This window comes from Centruroides sculpturatus, unplaced genomic scaffold (assembly GCF_000671375.1).
Source record: "Centruroides sculpturatus isolate CEXI.00-Female unplaced genomic scaffold, Cexi_2.0 scaffold2200, whole genome shotgun sequence".
Taxonomy (NCBI): Eukaryota; Metazoa; Arthropoda; class Arachnida; order Scorpiones; family Buthidae; genus Centruroides; species Centruroides sculpturatus.
The window spans coordinates 1-24,834 of NW_019386541.1; the positions used below are offsets into that span (position 1 = coordinate 1).

At 31.1% G+C, this 24,834-nt stretch overlaps 2 protein-coding genes across 2 annotated transcripts in view; one reads left to right on the forward strand and one right to left on the reverse strand.

Annotated features, from left to right (window-relative positions):
* Nucleotides 1–4,873: 4,873 nt before the first annotated feature.
* Nucleotides 4,874–11,999, forward strand: LOC111615260 (ATP-dependent Clp protease proteolytic subunit, mitochondrial-like). Its single transcript, XM_023356673.1, has 4 exons — nucleotides 4,874–4,990; nucleotides 10,428–10,615; nucleotides 10,890–10,995; nucleotides 11,066–11,999. The coding sequence occupies exons 1-4, from the start codon at nucleotides 4,972–4,974 to the stop codon at nucleotides 11,200–11,202; spliced, it is 450 nt and encodes a 149-aa protein (XP_023212441.1). The 5' UTR covers nucleotides 4,874–4,971; the 3' UTR covers nucleotides 11,203–11,999.
* Nucleotides 12,000–22,680: 10,681 nt separating this feature from the next.
* Nucleotides 22,681–24,834, reverse strand: part of LOC111615258 (calcyphosin-like protein) — a 12,945-nt gene continuing 10,791 nt past the window's right edge. Inside the window, exon 5 of the mRNA XM_023356671.1 lies at nucleotides 22,681–23,518. Within this exon, the coding sequence (XP_023212439.1) occupies nucleotides 23,417–23,518 (102 nt within the window). The 3' untranslated portion in view covers nucleotides 22,681–23,416. The remainder of the gene's footprint in view (nucleotides 23,519–24,834) is intronic.

A 24,834-nucleotide genomic window follows, 5' to 3' on the forward strand; every position in this document is an offset into this window, starting at 1 on the left:
TAATTTTATTCAAATAAAATATCAAATGCACACATTGTCTTGCAAAAATTACTGGCATTTTAAACTTTAAAGAAAATTCTTGTAAAATCGACATAGTTTGTTCACGTAAAGTTGGACAATGGAAAACTTTTTTGCCAATTCTTAACAGTTAAATCCACTCTGCATGGATTACACTTATGAGTTTCTCCGAATTCTGATTTCTGAATAATCATCTGTTTTCACGTGGGAATGGATTAAAATTTTTATCAGGAATTTAATTCAAAAGCTTTGCTTTTCCAATTGCTATTCATCTTTACTCCTGACAATACACAAGAATGATTGAAATGATCCAGATAAAATACTTTTGTTTTTAAACACTGGATGGTGAGCATCCAGTAAAAATGCAAATACATGGTTTACAAAAATTATTGCAAAAATGCAAAAAGTCCTCTGCTTGCACATATAGGATGATCTATGTCAGGGGTGGCCAACCTGCGGCTCTTTGAAGGATTATTTGTGGCTCTTGATAGATGTACCCGGGTTCCCTTTTCATTTTCGTGTTATTATATTTTTAAAAATTATTATCGTTCCGTATGTGTTTCAAAATGTCTTTTAATTAACTTACTAACAACAAATATGAAAGACTAAGTGCAACGTTGTAACAAATTTCATTTCCGTCCAAGTTAAGAATGATACGACTCATCGAAAACTGTGCGAACGATCATAAACAGTGGCGTAATCGTCCATTATCGACCGACTCCAGACCGATTTTGAATTTGTAAACTGTCATTGCAACGGACAGTTGATATTGTGCTCTGGAGGAAACAATTTGTATCACTCTTGCTACGGATATAATTTGTATTCTGGAATTTTTTGCATACCTTTTTAATACGTATTTAATTGCGGCTCGCGAAAAATTTCAAATTTTGAAAAATGGCTCGGACTATCAAGGAGCTTGGCCACCCTGGACCTATGTTTTTGAAGCAGTGAAAAATGAATAAAAACCTCATCTTATATGTGAGTATATACAGTAACTTCATGTTCTCTGTAATATAACTTTATAATAGTTATAATAAATACTTTTGTTAAATGAAAATGTACAATTCTATTTTGTCATTACTGACATTGGTTACTGTTTATAGTTACTTTAGCATAAAAATGTTTTAAGATATGATATTTTTGTAGCAATCACAACTTTTACTGTCTGGCATTGTATTTATATTTGTGTATATTATGTCAAACTGTTGGAATGGTGGCTTGTTGTAAAATGAGGTATATATGTATATGTAAATAAGAGAATGAGCATATATTTCAGTTTGAATAGCTAATTTGTTTGCAAAATCCAGTCACCTGTATACCAGTATATTAATAATAATAATAATAAATCCAGCAATAAGTTGCTCAATTTTTCCCCAGCAACATTTGGTGGCACCATCTGTTAGCATATTTTATTAAAAAGCTTTTGTATATTTTTAACTATTATAAAATAGCAAAAAGCTTAATTTTGAGGGTAGGGATGAGTTTTATAAAAAATTGTAAATGCTAATGAGTAAAATTGTCACTAAATCTGATACACACAACCCCCTTTAATGTCATCATTAGGATGTTTATTATTATTATTTTAACCTTATAATATAAACTGTAACTTATAAGTTTTATGGTTTTGATTACAATTATTAAACAAAAGAGTTATACCTCTTATAGTATTAATATAGTTCTGTAAATCTGTATATGTAAATACAGTAAAACCTGTTTAAGGTGACCACCCACGGTTCCTTCAAAAAGTGGTCTTTTAGACAGGTGGTCGTCCAATACAGGTGGTGCTGTAATACCGTATTTCCGTAAGTATTTTGCGCACTTTTTAGCCATTTCTACTAAGCAAAACTCGAGGCGAGTAAAAATAAGCGAATTTTTTCAACGCTNACCGACTCCAGACCGATTTTGAATTTGTAAACTGTCATTGCAACGGACAGTTGACATTGTGCTCTGGAGGAAACAATTTGTATCACTCTTGCTACGGATATAATTTGTAATCTGGAATTTTTGCATACCTTTTTAATACGTATTTAATTGCGGCTCGCGAAAAATTTCAAATTTTGAAAAATGGCTCGGACTATCAAGGAGCTTGGCCACCCTGGACCTATGTTTTTGAAGCAGTGAAAAATGAATAAAAACCTCATCTTATATGTGAGTATATACAGTAACTTCATGTTCTCTGTAATATAACTTTATAATAGTTATAATAAATACTTTTGTTAAATGAAAATGTACAATTCTATTTTGTCATTACTGACATTGGTTACTGTTTATAGTTACTTTAGCATAAAAATGTTTTAAGATATGATATTTTTGTAGCAATCACAACTTTTACTGTCTGGCATTGTATTTATATTTGTGTATATTATGTCAAACTGTTGGAATGGTGGCTTGTTGTAAAATGAGGTATATATGTATATGTAAATAAGAGAATGAGCATATATTTCAGTTTGAATAGCTAATTTGTTTGCAAAATCCAGTCACCTGTATACCAGTATATTAATAATAATAATAATAAATCCAGCAATAAGTTGCTCAATTTTTCCCCAGCAACATTTGGTGGCACCATCTGTTAGCATATTTTATTAAAAAGCTTTTGTATATTTTTAACTATTATAAAATAGCAAAAAGCTTAATTTTGAGGGTAGGGATGAGTTTTATAAAAAATTGTAAATGCTAATGAGTAAAATTGTCACTAAATCTGATACACACAACCCCCTTTAATGTCATCATTAGGATGTTTATTATTATTATTTTAACCTTATAATATAAACTGTAACTTATAAGTTTTATGGTTTTGATTACAATTATTAAACAAAAGAGTTATACCTCTTATAGTATTAATATAGTTCTGTAAATCTGTATATGTAAATACAGTAAAACCTGTTTAAGGTGACCACCCACGGTTCCTTCAAAAAGTGGTCTTTTAGACAGGTGGTCGTCCAATACAGGTGGTGCTGTAATACCGTATTTCCGTAAGTATTTTGCGCACTTTTTAGCCATTTCTACTAAGCAAAACTCGAGGCGAGTAAAAATAAGCGAATTTTTTCAACGCTAGAGCTATATTGGTATTGTATTTTATTCTTATCGGATGACTCGATTTACAGGAGTCGTCGTGATTTTATAAGACGGATTTAATTTCAATATTTTAAAGATTAATACAATAGTCGCATTTTCTCGATTATAATGCACACTTTCTTTTTTTTTGCTTAATTAATTCAACTTGGTTTTTTTCGTTCGCTCCTCAGTTATGTGTATTACGTCATCGATACACAAGTGCGTACTATCTCTACATCACTTTGGTTTTTGGTATTCGTTAGTTTAATCTTATTTTAACCTTAAAAATACTGTATTTTTTAAAACATTTTCTTAAGTACAACAAGAAACTTATTAATTAATAATAAAACGATTTTATTATTTTTTCTCATTATACGATTTCATTACATTCCGCGATTGTCATTGCAGAATCGAAAAAGGAAGGTTGCCTGTAAAACTGATTTTTGCATTAATGCGTTTATTGTTTTTTGAATATTTTGCATGCGAAAATTATTGGATATTATTTTTCTAAAAATATCGTGGAAATAAGGTAGGTTGATACAGAAACTATTTATCGCACATGTACTGTATATGAGCTTCAAAATAAATAAATAAAAAAGATTTTATCAAACGATGAGATCAGCCGATTAATTGTATCGTGTACAATATTTTATACCCCTAAGGAAAATACTGTAGGTCTATGGTAAAATAAATTTCGTTTTCCCACAGTTAAACTTCGCCGCTAATTGCTGTTGTGATAAATTTAACACGATCTTCTAACGACAGCACTTTGCATTCCTTTCGTTTTTCGGACAATTTCGAAGAAACCAAAATGAATTTCCTTTGTTGCTAGATTAATTCATTAACACCTGCACCTAATTTCAAGGATAGGAGAAGTGCCCAGGTGGGTTCGGACGAGAGTTTAGACTAATTCATTATATTAGGAGAGGGGAAACGTTGTTGAACAATAGTTTAGACCAGATATATTCGCAGAAGTGGTCGCTTATTACAGTTGTTGTATGTTGTTTCGTACCAAAAATCGATGCCCGCGGTCGCGTTACACAGGTGGTCGTTTAATACAGGTAACTTATACGAAGACTCTATGGATAAACTATTCGGTGCCAGAAATTTTTGCCCATTTTGACAGGTGCCCGTCGAATGCAGGTGGTCGCCTAAGCAGTTTTCACTGTATACATATTAGACATTTTCAAAGAGATCTGAAACAACTTAAGATAGATATCTGCTGAAAGCTGTTTTATCTTTATTTTTACTGTTAGTTTGCTTAGTAGATTTTTAATTTCTATTTATGTTGATGATGATTACTTTTATTAAGTATTGACTACTTTGGAATGTTTAAACTTTTAGAATGGAATGTTAAGAGTAAAGGTTAATCATTTGAATTCAGAAAATTGTCTATGGACTAGATTACAAATGATCAAATTGTATTGCATATCACATGCACAAGGGTTGAAAATTTTCAAAGTTGCTTTCTGTTCTATCTTAAGAACCTGATCTTTAAATAAGATTGAAAATGTTAGATTTTGTTTTAGTCTCTCACCTGTGTTATATATAAAGTATGCAGTACTTGTAAAGAGTATGTTCGATCTTTATGACTATCAGAAATTTTATTTATAAAATTCAATTCAAAAAAGAAGAAAAAATAAAGTCTTTGTTAAAATTTTATTTGGTAATTTAAAATTATTATTATTAAATATAATAAATAGTAATATTGTATCAGTTGTACTTTATATTTCAAAGATTTTAAGATATCATCAATTTTAAACATAATATGAATCTCAAATTAAATTATTACATTTATAAATTTTAAAATGTGTTATTTAGATTTCAGATGAATTGTCTAGCCTTGTTGTAGCACAGTTGCTGTTTCTACAATCAGAAAGTAACAAAAAACCAGTTCATATGTATATAAACAGTCCAGGTAAAGAAATTGTTTAACTTTTTTTTACAAAGAAAACTTTTACCTTTTATTTCTATAATTACATTTTTTAAATATAGAATTATACACAAGATGATCATCATGATGATAATTTTCATAAAATGTTAAGAGTTTTAAAACTGAAGAAAGTTTATTACAAATACTTTCCAAATAACCATTTTATCATCATCAGATGAAAGAATAAAATAAGATACATTGGGGAAAAAAAGACAGCCTTATCAAAAGAACAAAATAACCTAAATATCATTCCTTTTGGCACAGTGGTAATAAGAGCACATATTTTTCTCTCTGTACTGCAAATAATTGTGGTTCAAATCAAATCAATACAGTATAAAGCAAGAATGTTATTTTATTTCATTAATCATGTACAAATGATTTGTGCATATCCACATTGGGTGGAAAACTGCATACTATACAGTCATCATTGTATAAAAGTGATGTTAAATGCATGTAACAGTAAATGAATGGTATGGGCAAGAGTGGACTCTGTCACTACTCGCAACACTTAGGACTTACTACAATAAAGGGCTGGGTAGCTTTCCAGAAAACTGATAATGTTCAGTATAATTTTTGCACTACAGTCTATTTGAAATATAAGTCTGTAAGAGTTTTGAAGAACCTGTAGATTTCTTCATTTTGCAGGAAAAGGCTTTTACCTGTATTACATGGCCAATCTATATGTTTGTAGCCTAAAATTTGTAAGTCTTTCCTTTCTTTTTTGACTATACAGCAGTCAAACAGGTAGTGGTCACTTCCATTGGTTTTGTCACAAATATAGCACTTATCACTATCACTTGAACCTGTGTAAGTAGCTTTGAAAGCAGCCATGGTTTGTTATAAATTGGATTATATTGCGATTGATTTTGAACCAATTCATCTTGTAGATACTTTTAATGTCTGGTAAGTATGAGTAAGTTGTTTTATTATGGAAGTGTTCACAAAACATTTGCCATTCTTTTAAAATATCGTTTTTTATAGTGTTGAATCCTATAACAGGTGGTAATTTGGTGTATATTATGGTGTTTTCTTGGTTGGTGGCCTGCTGTTTTTGCTAATTGATTGATTCTTTTGTTGCCAATATTTCCCTGGTGTCCTCTCAGCCAATTAAGGGAGAAGGCATTATTATTTGTAATCGTATTATTATATTATTTGTAATCGGGTGAGTATCGTTGTTCTGAATTATGTAAATAGCATCTATTCTGACAGCCAAGCAGCTAATGTTATAATGTGAGTATTTAGCAATACAGTCTTCCACATCAATGGCAATTGCCAGCAGTTCTGCTTCTGTAACACTATGTATTGTCTAATTTGATAAGTTTATTTTCAATTTCCATATATTCATGATATATTACATAACTGGCACCAATATTATTGTTGATTTTAGACCTATTTGTGTATACATCTATATGATTGTCTGTCAATTTTTCAGAGTAAAAATATTTTCTTTTACTTCGGTTCTGGATAAGTGCATAAGGGATCTTCATTTGAAATCATCTTAAGTCTCTCATCCCAGACGGTAATGTCATTGCTATGTTACCATGTTTCAGTTTCATTTTAATGCATGGTATTTGATTTTGAGATCCTTGGTGGCTTCTCTAGCAATTATCTGGAGGCTGTTAGTAGGAGTCATTCTGTAACCTTTGATGAGAATCAGTAGTGTTTTCTTTTGGGTTGATATTAGTTTCCTTTTATTATGTATTTTGTGAGTGGCTTCTTCCCAAACTGGTCAGGCATAGATAATTATTGGAATAAATATCATGTTATAAATTGAGTCCATAGCATGAGAGTCATGTCCCCAGTTGCTTTTAGCAACCTTAGAGAAACATTGAAAGATTAATCCTGTTTTCTTACAAATGTTCTTATTATGTGTGGTCCAAAGCAGCTTAAAGTCAAGGTGATCCCTGAATATTTAATGTTTTTCTCTATTTTTATACTTTCTGACCCCATCTGAATTGTCAGTACTCTCTTGTACAAGTTTTGAGTGCCTGGATTGAAGATCAGCTTGTTTTTCCCTCTCCATTTGCTTATTTTTGACATAGCCTGCTTTTCTTACCTTTTGAGTTTTGCTCTAGAGTTACCAGTCAACAGCACAATGATTTTGTCCTGCTCGAAGTCCTGGGTCAAAAAATCTTTGAAAATGATGCACCATAGAAGCAGTCCACAGGCCAAGCCATAGACAACCCATTATACTCATTCTCAAAAGTAATATTTCCTGTTTTGATGGCAATAGTTCTCTCATGAAGGTATTCTTTCATCAGTAGATAGATGTTTGTGGGACATTGTAGTTGCTTGAGTCTATAAAGAATCAGCCGCACCGTTGGCACACCGTTGAATGCCTTCTGGATGTCTATACTAAGTCCCAAAACATATTTATTTCTGTCAAGTAGTCCTTTGATGTTGACTGCCACTGTGATAGCATAAACAGTTGACCTTTGTTGACAGTTTGACCATACTGATTGTCACTCAGTAGGTTATTTGACTCAAGGTGCCATGAGAGTCTGTTTGTAAGCAGTTTTTCCATTACTTCCCTTAGTGCAGGTTACAGGGAAATTGGTCTGTGGGTTTGTTTACTTTAGGAACAAGTGCCAACTTGGTTCTCTTCCATTCCCTGGGGAAGATGCTGAAATGTAAGAAAGTGTTGAAGAGGTAAAGAAATGTTGGGTTTATTTTTCAAATTTGTTTGATGATCTTTGGGGTAATTCTGCAGAGCCCTGGGGTTTTTCTGTTGTTCAGGTTAGTGATTCTTTGCCAACTTCTATGCGTGTGAAAGGGGATGTATTGGGCAGGAGTATTAATACCTACATTTATCTTGTTTCTCATTTCACTATGAATGTTGAGATTTTCATTTTCATTGTCATCTACACATATTTTTTGAAATATAGGAAAGATAGGTGCAATCATTTGTAGGTCCTGTAGTTTCCATGATGGTCATGGCCTCCATTCTTCTTAATCTGTTATAGCTCCACTTGGTAAGAAACCCCAAGGGTTTTTGCTAGCTCTAGTGCAGTATTCTCTCAAAGGATTCTAAATTGAAATCATGATGTAGTTTTTGTAGCTTTAAATATTGTTGTTTGTAGATCAACCTTTGTGTGTCCTCTTTTAGTTTGTTGATACTTTTTCTGAGCCTCAGTTCAGAGTATTGTTCCACCAGTGGACCGGTTTATTCTTGGCCCTGTATTTTGGTATAGCAATCTCATGTGCATCCTTAGTACTTTTGAGATTTCATTCAATCCTTCTCTTAGCCTCTTCCCTTGAGTATGAGGGAGTTATGTCAGTTTTATCCATAACATATGTTCTCCATCTGTCTGGACTGTGCAATATCTTGGTTCCTCTAGAATGTTGAGATTAGGGATGTTGATTTCAAAAGTTATGTACTTATGGTCATTTAGTGTAGTGTCATCTTCAACCTTCCAGTTGTGTATGTAAATGTTAGAGGAGCTGGCTGAGATGTCTATCCAACTTTTTTCTCTGCTTGATTCAAAAGTTGGAGATGAGTAACAGTTGTTCAAGATGATGTTTTTTTTTAGAACTGCAGAACTGCTCGAATGTTTCCTGTCTTTTATCGAGTTTGTTACTTCCCCAAGTTGAGAGTGTGAGTTAATATCCCCAGTGATAATAATGTTTTTGTTGGGGACAGCATTAATTGTCTTATTGATTTATTCTATTATATCTTGAAGATTGATTCTTTGGGACAATATATGTTAATTATGAGCAGCTTAGTATCATGTTCATAAATATCACAGCAGATAACATATCTATTTTATTCCATAAAAATCGTAGCAACCAAGCTGTTCTTATTCTCCAGAATAATAATGCTCCATGGGTATTCATTAGTTCCCTGGACTAATGAATACCCATGGATCATTATTATTCTGGAACATTTAGTGAGTAAACAAACAGGTTTATTGTTAATACAATATGGTTCTTGTACAAGGACCACATCGTATGTTTGAAGTTTATTTGAGAGCAGAGAGGTGGCATATCTTCCTCTGCCAAGGTTTATTTGCAGGATACTAATTTTATCTTTAATTTTTTTTGTTCCATAGTCTGTTTTTGCAATGATTACATTTTTCATTTTCTGATAAATGAGGCATATGTGATCTATTGCATTGTGACTAGTATTTGTAAGTCTTTCTGTCACAGTTTTTACAAATAGGAGTTTCTTCTTTATCATTACATTCTTTGTAACTGTGTGTCCCAGTGCAGTGAGTGCATGTTTCGTGGTCCATTATTTCAAATTTATTATTATTTTCACATCCTGATGCAATCACATGACTGCCAACCAGTTCTTTTATATTTTAAATTATAACATTACAAGAACTGGTTGGCAGTCATGTAGTTGCATCAGGATGTGAAAATAATGCCTTCCATGCTGGAAATAACGTGTTACTGTTCTTGTTAATAGTTGTGGTTGATTCTGCTGGCCTTATAAATTTCTAACATTTCAACATATTTACATACAAGTTGTGGAGGCTCCTGTGTAAGATATGCAAGTGAACATTGACAGTGCACTTGTCTTATCCAAGTCATACACAGCTAATGCTGTAATAGTTTGCCTTTTATTAATTGTATTGAGATGTTTTAGTAAACATTGAGGCTATGATACATCCATTAAAACAATGTACTGTAGGTACTAGCTGTCTTTGTTGTCCCAAAGGAATATAGAGTATAATCCCAGAATCTCTTGTTCCATTCTGAATCTATTCTTTTAACCTGAAGATGATTGCTCAAGGCAATTGAAAACATTTGTTTTCTTTTACAAGCTGAATATTTGGTTTTGTAAGTAATATTCATAATATAAAAAAGTGTTCAATGCAACTACTGTAACAAAATACTTTAGAAAAATTAGTTAATTAAGATGGTACTTTAATTTTTTTGTTTTAAAGTTTTGAACTTGTAAACAGATAAAAAAAAAGAAGTTATGAGCATTCCAACCTGCACTAATGGCATATAAATACTGTATATACTATTAATTTTCTAGGCTTTTTTTGTTTTTTGTATTTTGAGAAGCTGGACACAAACATATGAACTTCATTTTTGTTTTTCTCAAACAAATAAATGTAATAACTCTTGAAACATTTGTTTCATTTATATGGATTGGAAGTTTATTGTAACTTGTATAGTCAGATAAAACTAAGAAATTATATTAGTAATCGTATTTAAACAAGAATTATAAATTAAAAGTATTCATAGAGTCAAAATATTTTTAAAAGAAAATTTTCATAATTATGACTTAGTAATTTCATTTCTTTTGTTAAACTTATAAAAACTTCTGTTAAAGTTTAACAAAAGAAATGAAATTAGTATACATTTTTCATCATAAATTAACATAGTATCTTATTTTAATTAATCTGTCCTTATAAAGGTTTTTTTTTACCTTATGAAAATGTACTTCAAAAGTAACAAAGTTTATTTTTAGGTGGATCAGTTACAGCTGGATTAGGAATTTATGATACAATGCAATATATAAGACCTCCAATTGCCACATGGTGTGTTGGTCAAGCCTGCAGTATGGCTAGTCTACTATTATGTTCTGGAACACCAGGAATGAGACATTCATTGCCCAATTCTAGAATCATGATTCATCAGCCATCTGGTCAAGCTGCTGTAAGTTTAGGTTTCATTAAGTTTTTATAATATGTTCATAAAGTTGTTGAACTGTTGTGCAATGATCCAGACTTATATCTTTGAGTTTCAGAAAATTTTTTAGTATCTAATATCTACAATTTGATTATATGATTAGAAGCTGGTTTGGCACTGAATTTGTTCATGTGACTACCAAGCTTTAAGATTTTTGATGCAGTTTTATATATTAAAATTAAATGTAGCATAAGATAAAATATCATTATCAAATGGATTTACATAAATATGTTTATTTTAGGGTCAAGCAACAGACATTCAGATTCATGCAGAAGAAATTTTATATCTGAAAAAGAAAATTAATTCTATATATGCACAACATACTAAACTACCTTTACAAAAAATTGGTAAGAAACCATCTTTATTTAAATTTGTTTATTATAATGCAATTAATTAAAACATATATTTCATATTAAGAGGAGAGTATGGAAAGAGATAGATTTATGAATCCTGAACAAGCAAAAGAATTTGGTCTCATTGACACTGTATTAGCTCATCCACCTACAATGGAAGAAGAGGAAAAATTAGCCTTAACTCAAAGTAATGGAACATAAAAATTAGTTTTTATTGAATTTATGTATTATGTTTAAAGTAATAAACACTACTTTTGAATATTTAGCTTGTATGTTTTTTAATTAATAACTTTGGTTTAACTTGGAATGCCTGGTTTCATTATTAGAATATACAAAATATATATTTATAAATAAAAACACTTCACAAACTTTTGTTCAGAGGAATGCCACAGATTGTGGATTGTACAAATAGCTGCCATGCTCATTGTGTTCTCTAATAATGTAGTGACCACACACAACATGGTCTTAGAAGTATCTGTTATCTATGCAAGCCATGTTTGTTAAAGTAATTAGAACAATTGCAGCAGATATTATGTAACAGCAAAGATTACACTTAACTACTTAACATGTTGGGAAATGGAGCATAACTGAAAGTTACAGATAAGAAAAATAAACAGATTAGAAGAATCACAAGTCCAAGGCATTCTAATATGTAATAATAAAGTTATCTCCAAATATTTTTCTTCTTTGATCTAGGTGAAGACAAATAGCACGATATTGACACAAGTTAAAAAATTCAAGAAATATTTCACACAGTATGTGACAAGTTCTTATCCAGAAGAGAAGGCCCTGATGAGCCTTTGAATTTTTTTTTTTTTTTTTACAGATTTACTAAACTTCAGTTTAAAATGTGAGTTTAGGATCCTGTGGAAGAGTTTATTTAGAGATGTCATCGTAACATGCATCATATCTATCCAAATTAGAGCGAATGTCTACTACCTTTTATTACCTTTTAGTAAATACAGTTGACCCCCCCATAACACAGTAGATACGTTCCAGTTTTTATGATATCCATTTTCTATGAGTCCTTAAATACACGAGCCAATCACAGCCCGGCATGTATGCAGTTTATGGACTATGGCTGTATGAAAGGTTTTCTTCCATAAATTTAATTGATTCGAGACTAATTCAACTCAACATTTCCAAAATACGTATAATTTTTTGGGAATAATCCGTATAAACTATGCTATAAACAAAAAATTGTAGGATTACTTACCAAGTGTGCACCTTTCGACGACGCCATTGCTTAAGCTTGTTTTCGTCGTGGAGCGGTGCATCGAATGGCACTCGCATGCTTCCTGATAAATTATTTTTCTGTGAAAACTTTGCTGAACTTTGGAGACATCATTAATATAGATATAATTTTTATGGACGTTAAATAATAAATGGTTTTTAGTAGGTCCGCTGCTCGTTTAAACTCAATGGTTTGTGCAATATCCGCTATTGGTCTAGATTCGACCAATCCTGTCACAACACGAGTCGGCAATGCGTTTTACTGAATTATACGAGTCTCTTTTAGTGTGTTTATACAAATACAGTCACAATTTTTTCTTTGTCATATGGGAATCCGAACTATATGAACCCGTTTTATAGGGGGAGTCTACTGTATTTTGAATAAAAGATTTTTTTCTGGGATGCATGTTTAGCAAATCTGGAATCTGATCCCAACAAAAATCAAAGCTATAATTGACATGACAATTCCTGAAAACAAGAAAGCTATAGAATGTTCCTTGAGAATGGCTAATTATCTTTCAAAACTACCTTTATTCCACAAGACTCCAGTATCTCAATGTTGCTGTGAAAACTTAAAAATAATGAATTTATGTATCTGAAGACAGCAACAAGCTATGGAAAATTTAAAAATTATCCTTTTGGAAATGCAAACACTGACATTTTGATAAAAAGAAAGATCATCATCTGTTGATGGCACTTCAACAGCAGTGGGAGTAGTCCTACAAGCCCAACTTAATGGATAATAATCCATTTAGTTATGCCCATAGAAGAGCTCTGTCAGAAACAGAAAAAAATTATTGTAAAGTAGGGAAATAATTATGTTTGGCTGTCAAAAACTCAGACAATATCTCTATGATAAATGTTTCTTAATAGGCCAAAAGTATTACAAGAATGTCAAAAAGTCACTAAATGCAATTCCTGTGAGATTATTGAGAATGATACTGAAACTCAAGAATGACTTAACTTGTCATCCATAAATCTGGCAAGGAAACTGTACATTAGCTGACACACTTGCAAGGAGTAATCTTCCAACAGATGAGAAGCAAGTTCACTATCTTATGAAGAAAGTAAATTTAAAACCTTAAAAAAACCAGCTAAATACAGAAACTAGGATTTAAACATGCTTAAAACATACTTACAAGACTAGCTCAGGTACAAAACAGGATCATCATCTAATTTACAAGCATTCAGACTTTCAGGATGAACTATCTGAAATAGGATTACTAATCTTTAGGAGAACCCAGTGTCATTATCCTTAGAACACAAAACAGAAATAGTTGAAAGACTACATGTCAGGCAACCAGGAGTAATAAACTGTAGACTGGTCCTGGAACAATTTTTTTGTCAGGCACAAACACAAATAAGGTAGAAAATTGTCCAATATGCCTGAAATGTAAACACTCAAACTAAAAAGAACCCATTGTATTCCACAAATATCCTTGTACCTTATCTATATATATATAAAAATGGACGTGTGTGTCCCTATATTTCACTTTTCCGCCAAAACTACACATCGCACGTGAATGGTGTTTGTATGTGGTAGTAGCCCCAAGTCTCCATTCATGCACTATGGGGGTTGCGTCTCGATAGCTATAAGGGTGCGGGAGATATGGAGCTGAAAGTGGTCTAAAGTGGTTTTCTATTTCGAATGTTATGTTTGGATTAAATTCGAACATAAAATTCGAATATTGGTTAGATTATAGAATGATTGTAAACGTTCCAGAAATGTTGAAAATAGTTCGTTTGACTGGACGTGAACAGGAGACGTTCAGAAATAGAATCGGGACCAGGTCTCTAATTAGTCTGGAAACGGGGGACCTAATTCTTGCATTCTGTGAAAACGGGTAAGATTNAATCTGGAATCTGATCCCAACAAAAATCACAGCTTTAATTGACATGACAATTCCTGAAAACAAGATAGCTATAAAATGTTCCTTGAAAATGGCTAATTATCTTTCAAAACTACCTATATTCCACAAGACTCCAGTATCTCAATGTTGCCATGAGAACTTAAAAATAATGAATTTATGTATCTGAAGACAGCAACAAGCTATGGAAAATTTAAAAATTATCCTTTTGGAAATGCAAACACTGACATTTTGATAAAAAGAAAGATCATCATCTGTTGATGGCACTTCAACAGCAGTGGGAGTAGTCCTACAAGCCCAACTTAATGGATAATAATCCATTTAGTTATGCCCATAGAAGAGCTCTGTCAGAAACAGAAAAAAATTATTGTAAAATAGGGAAATAATTATGTTTGGCTGTCAAAAACTCAGACAATATCTCTATGATAAATGTTTCTTAATAGGCCAAAAGTATTACAAGAATGTCAAAAAGTCACTAAATGCAATTCCTGTGAGATTATTGAGAATGATACTGAAAATCAAGAATGACTTAACTTGTCATACATAAATCTGGCAAGGAAACTGTACATTACTCCTTGCAAGTGTGTCAGCTAATCTTCCAACAGATGAGAAGCAAGTTCACCATCTTATGAAGAAAGTAAATTTGAAACCTTAAAAAAACCAGCTAAATACAGAAACTAGGATTTAAACATGCTTAAAACATACTTACAAGACTAGCTCAGGTACAAAACAGGATCATCATCTAATTTACAAGCATTCAGACTTTCAGGATGAACTATCTGAAATAGGATTACTAATCTTTAGGAGAACCCAGTGTCATTATCCTTAGAACACAAAACAGAAATAGTTGAAAGACTACATGTCAGCTAACAGGAGTAATAAACTAGACTGGTCCTGGAACAATTTTTTTGTCAGGCACAAACACAAATAAGGTAGAAAACTGTCCAATATGCCTTAAATGTAAACCCTCAAATTAAAAAGAACCCATTGTATTTCACAAATATCCTTGTACCTTGGTATAAGGCAATAGCTGATATCCATCAACTTATCCTCTATGGATTCCCCAGGTCATATACAACACAAAATTCCCATTGTTTATACAGCTACAGATTCTCTATATCACTTGTGATATAAGCCAAGAAGTTCCTAAAATGACCACTAGGGTTCAGTCAATTACAAGCATGCATTGTTTTGATGCTTGTAGTGTAGATAACAAAAGAAGCTATTGACATTTTTTTAGAACACCTACATTTTGAAAAGTGACAAATTGTCTTGTCTACATAATATATCATTTATTTAGTAATAAAAATAAATACTTATATTTATGTTACTGTATTCATATTTCAAATGCTTTAAATTAAATGTTAAATTTCTTTCAAAGTTGATTAAGACATGTCGATGTTGGAAACATCTTTTTTTGTGTTGTATAAGACACACTGGAACCTAATTTGTACAAATGTACTGTTTTTCTTTATGAGTGAAATACTCACTTTTCTTAACTATTTCTTTTGTTTTTTTCAAACAGAATTTGATATATGTGATTCCTGACTACTAAAAATAGGTTTGGAGATTAATATTATGTATGTTACATTTCAGTTTTGGAGTCAGGAAAAAATATGAGAGGCTTGAGAAAGAATTTGATGGAAACCTTTCTGATCTTGAATGTGAAACAAATGACAAAGATGATGAGATTTTTATACCAACTGAAGAAACAAGTGATTCTTCAGATGAAGATTGAGAATTCTGGTGAAAAAAATGGTGATTCTGGTAAGGAATGTGCATCAAAATGATCCTCCTCGACAGCACACAGATGTGTTTGAGCCATTGCCTCCTGCACCATCTTTAGAAGATATTCCATGGCAAGCCAGAGATTCAAATCCACAGGTATATTTTATAAAATGCATTTCAGTCAGTATATTTGAGACCATTTTAATAGCCACAAATTGGTCATCTCTTATACAAATGGGGAAGTCTCTAAATACGATCCCCCATGAGATACAAAGATTTTTTGGAACATCTCTGACAATGTCATACTTGGCTTTTCCAGAATAGAAATGTACTAGTCAGCAAGTACTAAAGTGCAGCAAATTGCAGACATGTCTAAAAGGTGCTGCTTCTCCATCCGAAGCAATGTGAAGCTAACAGTCGATGATGATCTGCATCTGAAATACACTCAGCAGACAAATTTTGGAAGATTCATCCCTTACTTGAAGTTGTGACACATGGTTGTGTACAGAATGAAAGAACAGAAAGTTTCTATTGATGAACATCTACAAGACAGTTCATTTGTGGAAAGCCAAACACATATGGCATAAAAAATTTTCTTTGTACTTCTCCTGATGGATTGTCATTGGATTTCTTTTTATATCAGGGAAAAGGTGACAATATTGAAGGGTGAGATTCCCTCGACATAGGAGGCAAAGTAGTAATGTGCTCAGCACAATCATTGCCACCAGGATGTATTATTTACATGTATAGGTATTTCTCGGGTATAGAGGTACCGTACTTGATTGTCTCCATGTAGATTCACAGTGTCAGAGGACTGGAACAGTAAAAATGTGCCTAATTCCAAAAGAAAGTAGATTGCAGTCTGAGCTAAAAAACTGAGTTTTTTAGCACTTTGAGCTAAAAAACAAGGGTTGTGGATCATTGATCAGTCCATACAAGGAGATGGCCAGATATCCATTGTAAAATGGTATGATAACAAACCTTTCACTTTAGTACCTTCCGTTGAAGGCAAGATGTCTACAGGAGAATGCTGTTGATGGTCAAAAAAAGGAAAAAATGTGTGCATATAACCCAACCACTCATTATGGAGATGTATAATCAGAACATGAGGGGAGTTGACTTTCTGGACAGAATCATTGCCTTGTACAGACAGAATTCCAAAACAAGAAATTCTGTCTGTAGAGTGAGAGTTCTGTATTTTTGTTTACTTTTCCTGTGCTACAGCATGGATAGAATATAGGAGAGACCACCAAGCACTAAACAAAGCAAAAAAAATAAAAACACTCTGGATTATTTGCAGTTCAAAATTACAATCTCTGAATGGCTGATCCATTCCCATACTTCAGATGATCCAGACTCTGATGAATCAGAGAAAAACTCTCCACCATCAAGGGATGGGCCATTACACCACATCCAAACCAGGCAAAAAAGAGAGCATGACACATGCCCGAAATTGCAAATGATGACAAGAACCATCACTGCAGAATGCCTGGGTGCAACAGTGTTAGGGTCAGAGTGTTCTGCACTGTTTATAAAGTGTATTTATGTTTAGTTACAAAAAGGAATTGCTTCAAAGCATATCATGAAATGTAATTTTGTGATATCTTTTTTAATGCTTTGAAGAAATTCTTGTTTGAAATTTTTTTAATTTTAAATAATTGGAACATTTTTACATTAAAAAAGTTTTCAAGTTCTTTAAATTATTCTATCATATTAACAGCATTTGAAAAATATACTGCCAGATAATTAGTACAGTAGTTCAATGCACACTTAGAGATTCAGTGTGCCATGTATGACATGACCAATTTTGAGAAAACAAACTGCAATATTTTTTCAAACAGTTGATTTTCACAGCAGAATATCAAAAATTTATACTAAAGTAAGAATTTCAAACAAAAACTTCTTCTCAGTGAACCTGAAGAGGATAAGGAATTTCATTATTTAGTGGTTGTTGACTATTACTCAAAATTCATTGAAATATCAGTACTATCAGGGTTTAGAGGTAGGCAGTTATACTATTATTTTGTGCTAGAATAAATTTAATTTAATTTAGAATTTTCTGGAAGAAAAGAATTGGCCCAGAGGGGGACTCAAACCTGTAACTTGCCTGCTTGTCTAGAGGATGGAAAGAGGATGCCCTTCTAATTAAATACTAAGTAATTTGTAATCTATAAGACTAAGGAGTGTATCAGTGATGATACATCTAAAACCCATTTTTGCCAATGACATTTCAGAAACTGAATATTGCAGATCAATAAACTGATAACAGGAAGTCCAGGAGAAAGATGAGAACTCTAGATTACAGGATGTTTCAGAATGTGCAAGGAAGAACTAGTAAATTAAGGAGAAAAGTAAACCTGCCACTTTGTTATAGAGAACTTGTAACCCAAGAGATGCCAGATTACTGGGGAAATTACAACTGGTAACAGTTGTAATATAGGCAATCATTGACAAGATGCAGATTGTTCAATTAGCATCCACACTCATTTGGAATTTCTCAATAGGAATAATAATTTCAGCTAAAAAATAGTCCCAGATAAAATAAACTAAAACCTGTTTTGGATTTTCAATTAATATAAAAATAGAAATGCCTATAAAATTGCTTGTCCTGACTGACTCGTCACCGCCCAGAGCAAACCACTGAACCTAAAGAAGTGAAATTTAGTACACAGTTAGGATACGTCATGAAAATGCACACTAAGAAGGGATTTTTTGAAATTCCCCTGCCGGGGAGAGAGGGAGAGGATTAAGACTTAACCGGAAGAATGGCTTCTACTGTACTATTTTAGATGCGATTTTTCATTTTCAACTATGTTTTAGTCTTCATTGAGTACTTAGGTGTATTAAATTGATAAAAATATTTATAACAATGTCTGAAATGTTATCTATTTAGATTTTTAAAATGTTCGAACTGTTTTAAATTCGAATTTGTTACTGCATATTGGTTCGATTATAGAACAATTGTAAACGTTCTAGAAAATTGATCAAATTAAAAACAGTTTGTTTGATTCTTGGCAATTCTCGTCAGTAGTTATTATATAACAATTACTATGGTTGTTGAAATACTGAATATAAATGGGGTTTGCTTGCAAAATCCTCGCGGGCAAAGCCGCGGGTAACAGCTAGTGTTGAAAGTGGAAGATTTTCTATTTCGATTTTAAAAATTTTCGAATTTGAATTCGTATTCGAATTNATAATGATCTCTTAATTTTATTTAATTTGTTTAGATGATTATAATTTCCACAGTTAAGATTCATTAAATAGTAACGGCAGAAATCATATGTAATGAAATAAATATTGTCTGTTCTCTATACACTTCTAAACCCCTTGATAGATCTGGACTAAATTTTTCATAATTACTCTCTAGGACCCTGTAGAAAATATACATTACTTCATCCCATACTCAAGTTTAAAATTCAGAAATTTCTTTTTATTGTTGTATGATGTGAATCAGTACTGTATATAGTGATCCTCAAAAATACTTCTTGATTATGATTGCAGTTTTATCAAATACTTTTCATTGGCATGAATGTTTCTACATGATTTTACTAATTTATTTTCAAAGATTTCTATAGTAGGACCTTTAATGAATTTTTATGATATTGGGACTTAATTGGAAAATGAGAATACTGTTTTAAAACAAGCCTTGCATTATGATGATATATTTATCACCAAAATTATACAGAACTGATTATACAGCACTTTCTGAAATATCACATTGACTATCTTCCAAATATGGATATTTATATGACATTTACTAAAATGATGACAAAAAAAATTTATCTGAAAAGACTGATGTTGAATGAGTAAAAAATTCTTAATATTGTTGGAAAATAAAATATTAGAATGCAANCTGAAATATCACATTGACTATCTTCCAAATATGGATATTTATATGACATTTACTAAAATGATGACAAAAAAAATTTATCTGAGAAGACTGATGTTGAATGAGTAAAATATTCTTAATATTGTTGGAAAATAAAATATTAGAATGCAACTTTCAAAATCCTAATGATGTGAAATCTATATATATAAAATTACATGTCCTGACTGACTGATCCATCATTGCCCAGAGCAAACCACTGAACCTATAAAGAGGTGAAATTTGGTTCACAGTTAGGGCACGTCATAAATATGCACACTAATAAGGGATTTCCCCCAATTAAGGCTTAACCTGAAGAACGGCTTCTACTGTACTATTTTAGATGTGATTTTTTGTTTTTAACTAGGGTATCCCATGAGAATGCACACTAAAAAGGGATTTTTGGAAATTCCACTGTGGGGGAAAGGAGGAGGATTAAGGCTTAAAATGTCAGCCCCAAAAGGCAGTACCACAAATGTGGTTTACAAAGAGGTACTGGGATAACAAACTATTTTCTGTAAATATTTATACAGTAGGAATTTTCAGATAACATCATTTATGTTTAAAATAAAAAATTAAACTCACATTTATCGTATCATGGAATCCCATAATATTTGAAACTTGAATTTAGGTGCATTAGCAGTCTATAGTTTGAAACAAACAAAAATCTGTAAGTTTACCAAATTAGTAACAACTAATGATTGAGAATTTTAGAAATAACCTTCCCTTGGTACTTCACTATCAAATTGCAAAATCCATGCAGGCGAAATCATGGGTAACAGCTAGTGCTTTACATGATTGTAGAATTTATTTCAAGCAAATCTGCTTGAAGCTATTGATCTATTCTTTTCAAACTTTATTATTGAATTGCTGTTTTATTCTTATGGCTAAGATAGACTACATATATACAATTTATCCAAAGATAATCTATTATTCTCCAATTAGATTGTCTTTACAATTTTTAAAACAATTGGAGCCATTATAATTCAAAACTAATTTTTGCATATTAAAAAACTAGAGCAATATTTCAAAAATAATCAAAACTAAGTCACACTTATAAATTAATAATTAACAAAATAAGTTAACTTTCAGATGATTGATTTTGAATGGAAATATTAAATTTATGATGATAATGATCTCTTAATTTTATTTAATTTGTTTAGATGATTATAATTTCCACAGTTAAGATTCATTAAATAGTAAGGGCAGAAATCATACGTAATGAAATAAATATTGTCTGTTCTCTATACACTTCTAAACCCCTTGATAAATCTGGACTAAATTTTTCATAATTACTCTCTAGGACCCTGTAGAAAATATACGTTACTTCATCCCATACCTTGATTTCATTCCCTTATTAACTCCTAAACCTGTTATGGTAAATCTGATTTTCAATGCAGATAAGTTGAAATCATTTTGTATGTTTATATCTGTAAAGGAGAATGTTTGCTATGCACTCCTAGGCCATTTGACCAATTGCTACGAAACTCAGCAATAAGGTCAACATACTACCAACTTAGATAATGTCATATATATTGCTCCAAAATACTTATTGGATTTCTATATATTAATTTTTGTTTATATTGGATTAGCTGGATTTACATGTAGTGTCACCTATTGGCAAAAAAATTTAAAAAATAATAAATTAAATATAATTCTTACAAAAAAGGATAACTTAATATTTCCCCCACTTAATTACTATAACAATAATATAGTACAAAGTAGATATGCTATGTTATTACTGTACTTTGATGAGTAGCACAGCACTTGCCTACATGGAATCAAAACTGTTACATTGGTAATTGATCGTGGATTCATGTATTGCAACGAGCTGGCCATGTGGCATTTTATGGGTTTTCGTCAAGTTAGTAATACTTAAATGGGGCCAATTTTCCATAAAACTCCTCCTGGGAGGCATTCCCCATGGCAGATCGCCCACATGTCATTTGCTGAAAATTACATAATACAAAATTACCAGAGAACACAAAAGATGTTTTTGGGGGTAAGAGTTTAAGTATTTGATTTGTTGTCAGATTACCATTTGATATTCGGATGTGAAATGGTACAGTACATTAGAGTTAAATTTTTTAAGATAAAATATTTTCACTTCCTATCTTAACATTAGAAAAAAATGTTTACTTGACCAATGAAAGTGTACCATTTTGTATCAACTAAGTATCATGATAAGCATGACAACAATAAGCTGAAATCACCAAACTCTCTATATGATTTGTGTTAATGTTTTTTTTTTTTAGTCCAGGCAACCTGGGCTTATCTGCTAGTAATTTATAAATAATACTTTCTAAAAATATCTGATTTTAATATGAAATTGAGGTCCTAAAGCTGTCCCAGTCTTATAAGGTTACAAATTATAATCACAGATAAAAAATTAAAACTAAAAGCAAATGTCTAACATCAAATACACAAAACTTTCCATTAATCACATTAAACTATACAAGTGTAATGTTATTTTTGTCATATAGATTATAAGTTTAAAAAATTTGTGAGCATTTTTAAATGGTTATTTTAAATTAAATATTTAGCCCATGATTTAAGAGTTTGAATTAAATTTTGATCCATCTTTGAAAAAAGATTCACTATTATGGTCCTAAACCTTTGACTGATCTGTCTGGTCAAAGGGTTTAATAGGAGGGATGAAGTCAAGAAACTCTCCTTCCCTCTGATTATTTGTATTTGTGTAGTATACTATTTATAGAAGATATACTGTATAATATACCTTCCATTAATAGTTACACTATTTAATGGAAGATATATAAACAACAAGAATAACAATTAAGATAAATTCCATTGTTCTTAATTAATTACTATGAAATGCAATGCTTGCTTACATATAATCATTACATAGTAAAGTATATAGTTATGCAGGAAACTATTGAATTATGTCTGGCACTGCCCAAGCAAAAACATAATGTCCACTAGTATATAAATAGAAAATATTTATCATATTTAAACAACAGACATAAATTAATATTAAAAAAAATATTTTATTTCTGAATAGATAAATCTGAATTTACAATTTAAAATTTATTTTATTGGACAACAAGTTTACTGCAATATTTAGGATATGAATTTTTAAGGCAGTATGTTTGGTAAATAGCAGCACTATGAAAAAATACTTCCCCCATTCATTAGAGAGGTTGCGGTTGACGTTTTCATCGCGAAAACGTGTACATTGGACATTCAGCGCCGCCTTCCTGTAAGCCTAGAAGTTTGACAATGGCGTTTGATATGTTGAGTATGATTCCACTAACGTTCCAAATGCCATTTTCAAACTTCTAGGCTTACAGGAAAGCAGTGCTGAATGTCTGATGTACACATTTTCACAATGAAAACGTCGGCCGCAACCTCTCTATTAAGTTACTCTGATATAATTTAGTCTAAAAAAATATCACATTTTAAAGTTTTCTATCAGTTTTGGTTCAAACTACCATGAACCAGATTTTTAAGTTGATTAAGTTGATTGTCTTTAGATAAATTTTAAGATTAAAATAAATTTTAAAACATCCAAAAATATTTAACAAAAATATAAAAAAATTTCAATATAATAAAATTATATCTAATGAGTATAATATGAAATCTAACTGTAAAAGAAAGTAAAACCATATAGATAAAATATATATATAAAAATAAGATATTGAATTGTTTTGAAAACAAAACATTTGATTAATTTTTTATATAAACACAAAAGTTATGCATGAATTTAAAGTTTCCATGCACTCTTCATCATCTCTACAAAATCTTCATCAGTATCAATTGATGAGCTTACTCCGGCATAATAATTCAAAAATTCTTCTTTTGTCACCTAAACAAAAATAATATAATTATGATTCCAATTTATGAAATATGTTTAATTTAAAGAAAGAAAATTTATTTACGCAGATTTAATTCATTCGTTTACAAATTACTACAATATTCATTTTTACATTCAGTTTTTTTGAGATAAATTATTTTAAATTATGTACATATTTGGATTTTGAAGCAAACATAAAATTACAGTATATATTAATATTGATATAATGCTCAATGCATAAATTAGTTTTGAATCAGCATTTGTTTTAGACAGTCTCAAATAGGGAAGCATTTATATCACATTCAGAAACAAAACCTACATTTCTCTGATAATGTGCCAAATTTTTAAAATGCTACACCCAAGCATACTTTCAGTTTAGATTTTAGTCTTCCTGGGTGTTTTTAACAAAGTTTATATGTTAGATGTGTATTTTTTATCAATGTCTTAGCCATCATAAAACTATTTACAAAAATATTGTATTTTCTCTATCACAAGGAAATTTATGTTGTAAAATTTGTTACTTTTTTAATCTTTATTTTATGCTTCCTTTTAGAAAAATATTAAAATGTATCTATTTTAATAAATGAAATTAGAATATTTTCATTTAAAAAAGTCATTACATTTTTTGAATTAAACAGCTCATTTTTCTGAGATAACAATCAAATATATTTCTAAAATAATTCAAATCCATCAGTATAAGAATCTGATAACTGATGGCCAAGGTATCAACCTACCACTCCAGAGAATGTCATAGAATCCAGGTGAGCAACTCTCTAGGAATTTTTCGTGGGTGGTCTATCCTGGTATGGTATGTAGGGACTGTTTCTCATTATCCGGCTGGCTAAACCAGGCCAAACCCACAATGAGTATGTAAGAACAGTAAAGGAAGAAAAGGCCATCAGGGCAATGAGGGCCTTTCCTTCTATAACCATAGGTAGGGAAAAGTTTTCTTTTAAGATAGTGTTTTAGATTAACCAACTTACCTAATGTTTCAAATAGTATTTTTCATCTAATAAAACTGCTCCATTTGAATACATTAAATATAAAATAATTGATAGGTTTTAAATATTGAATGCAAAAATGATGTCATCAATCTTTAATGATGATTACAACAAATTTATTATTATGGAATATTAATTTTAATCATAAAATAAATTTATATATTATTATTATAGATATATGGAAAATATCTGTAATAATAAATAATAGATGATAACACACAATAAATTTATAATTGTTTTTATATAAAATTAAGAATTCTCTATGAAGAAAATATAACTCAGATCTAGAATTAATTATTTTTATTTATACAGTCGACCCCCCTATAA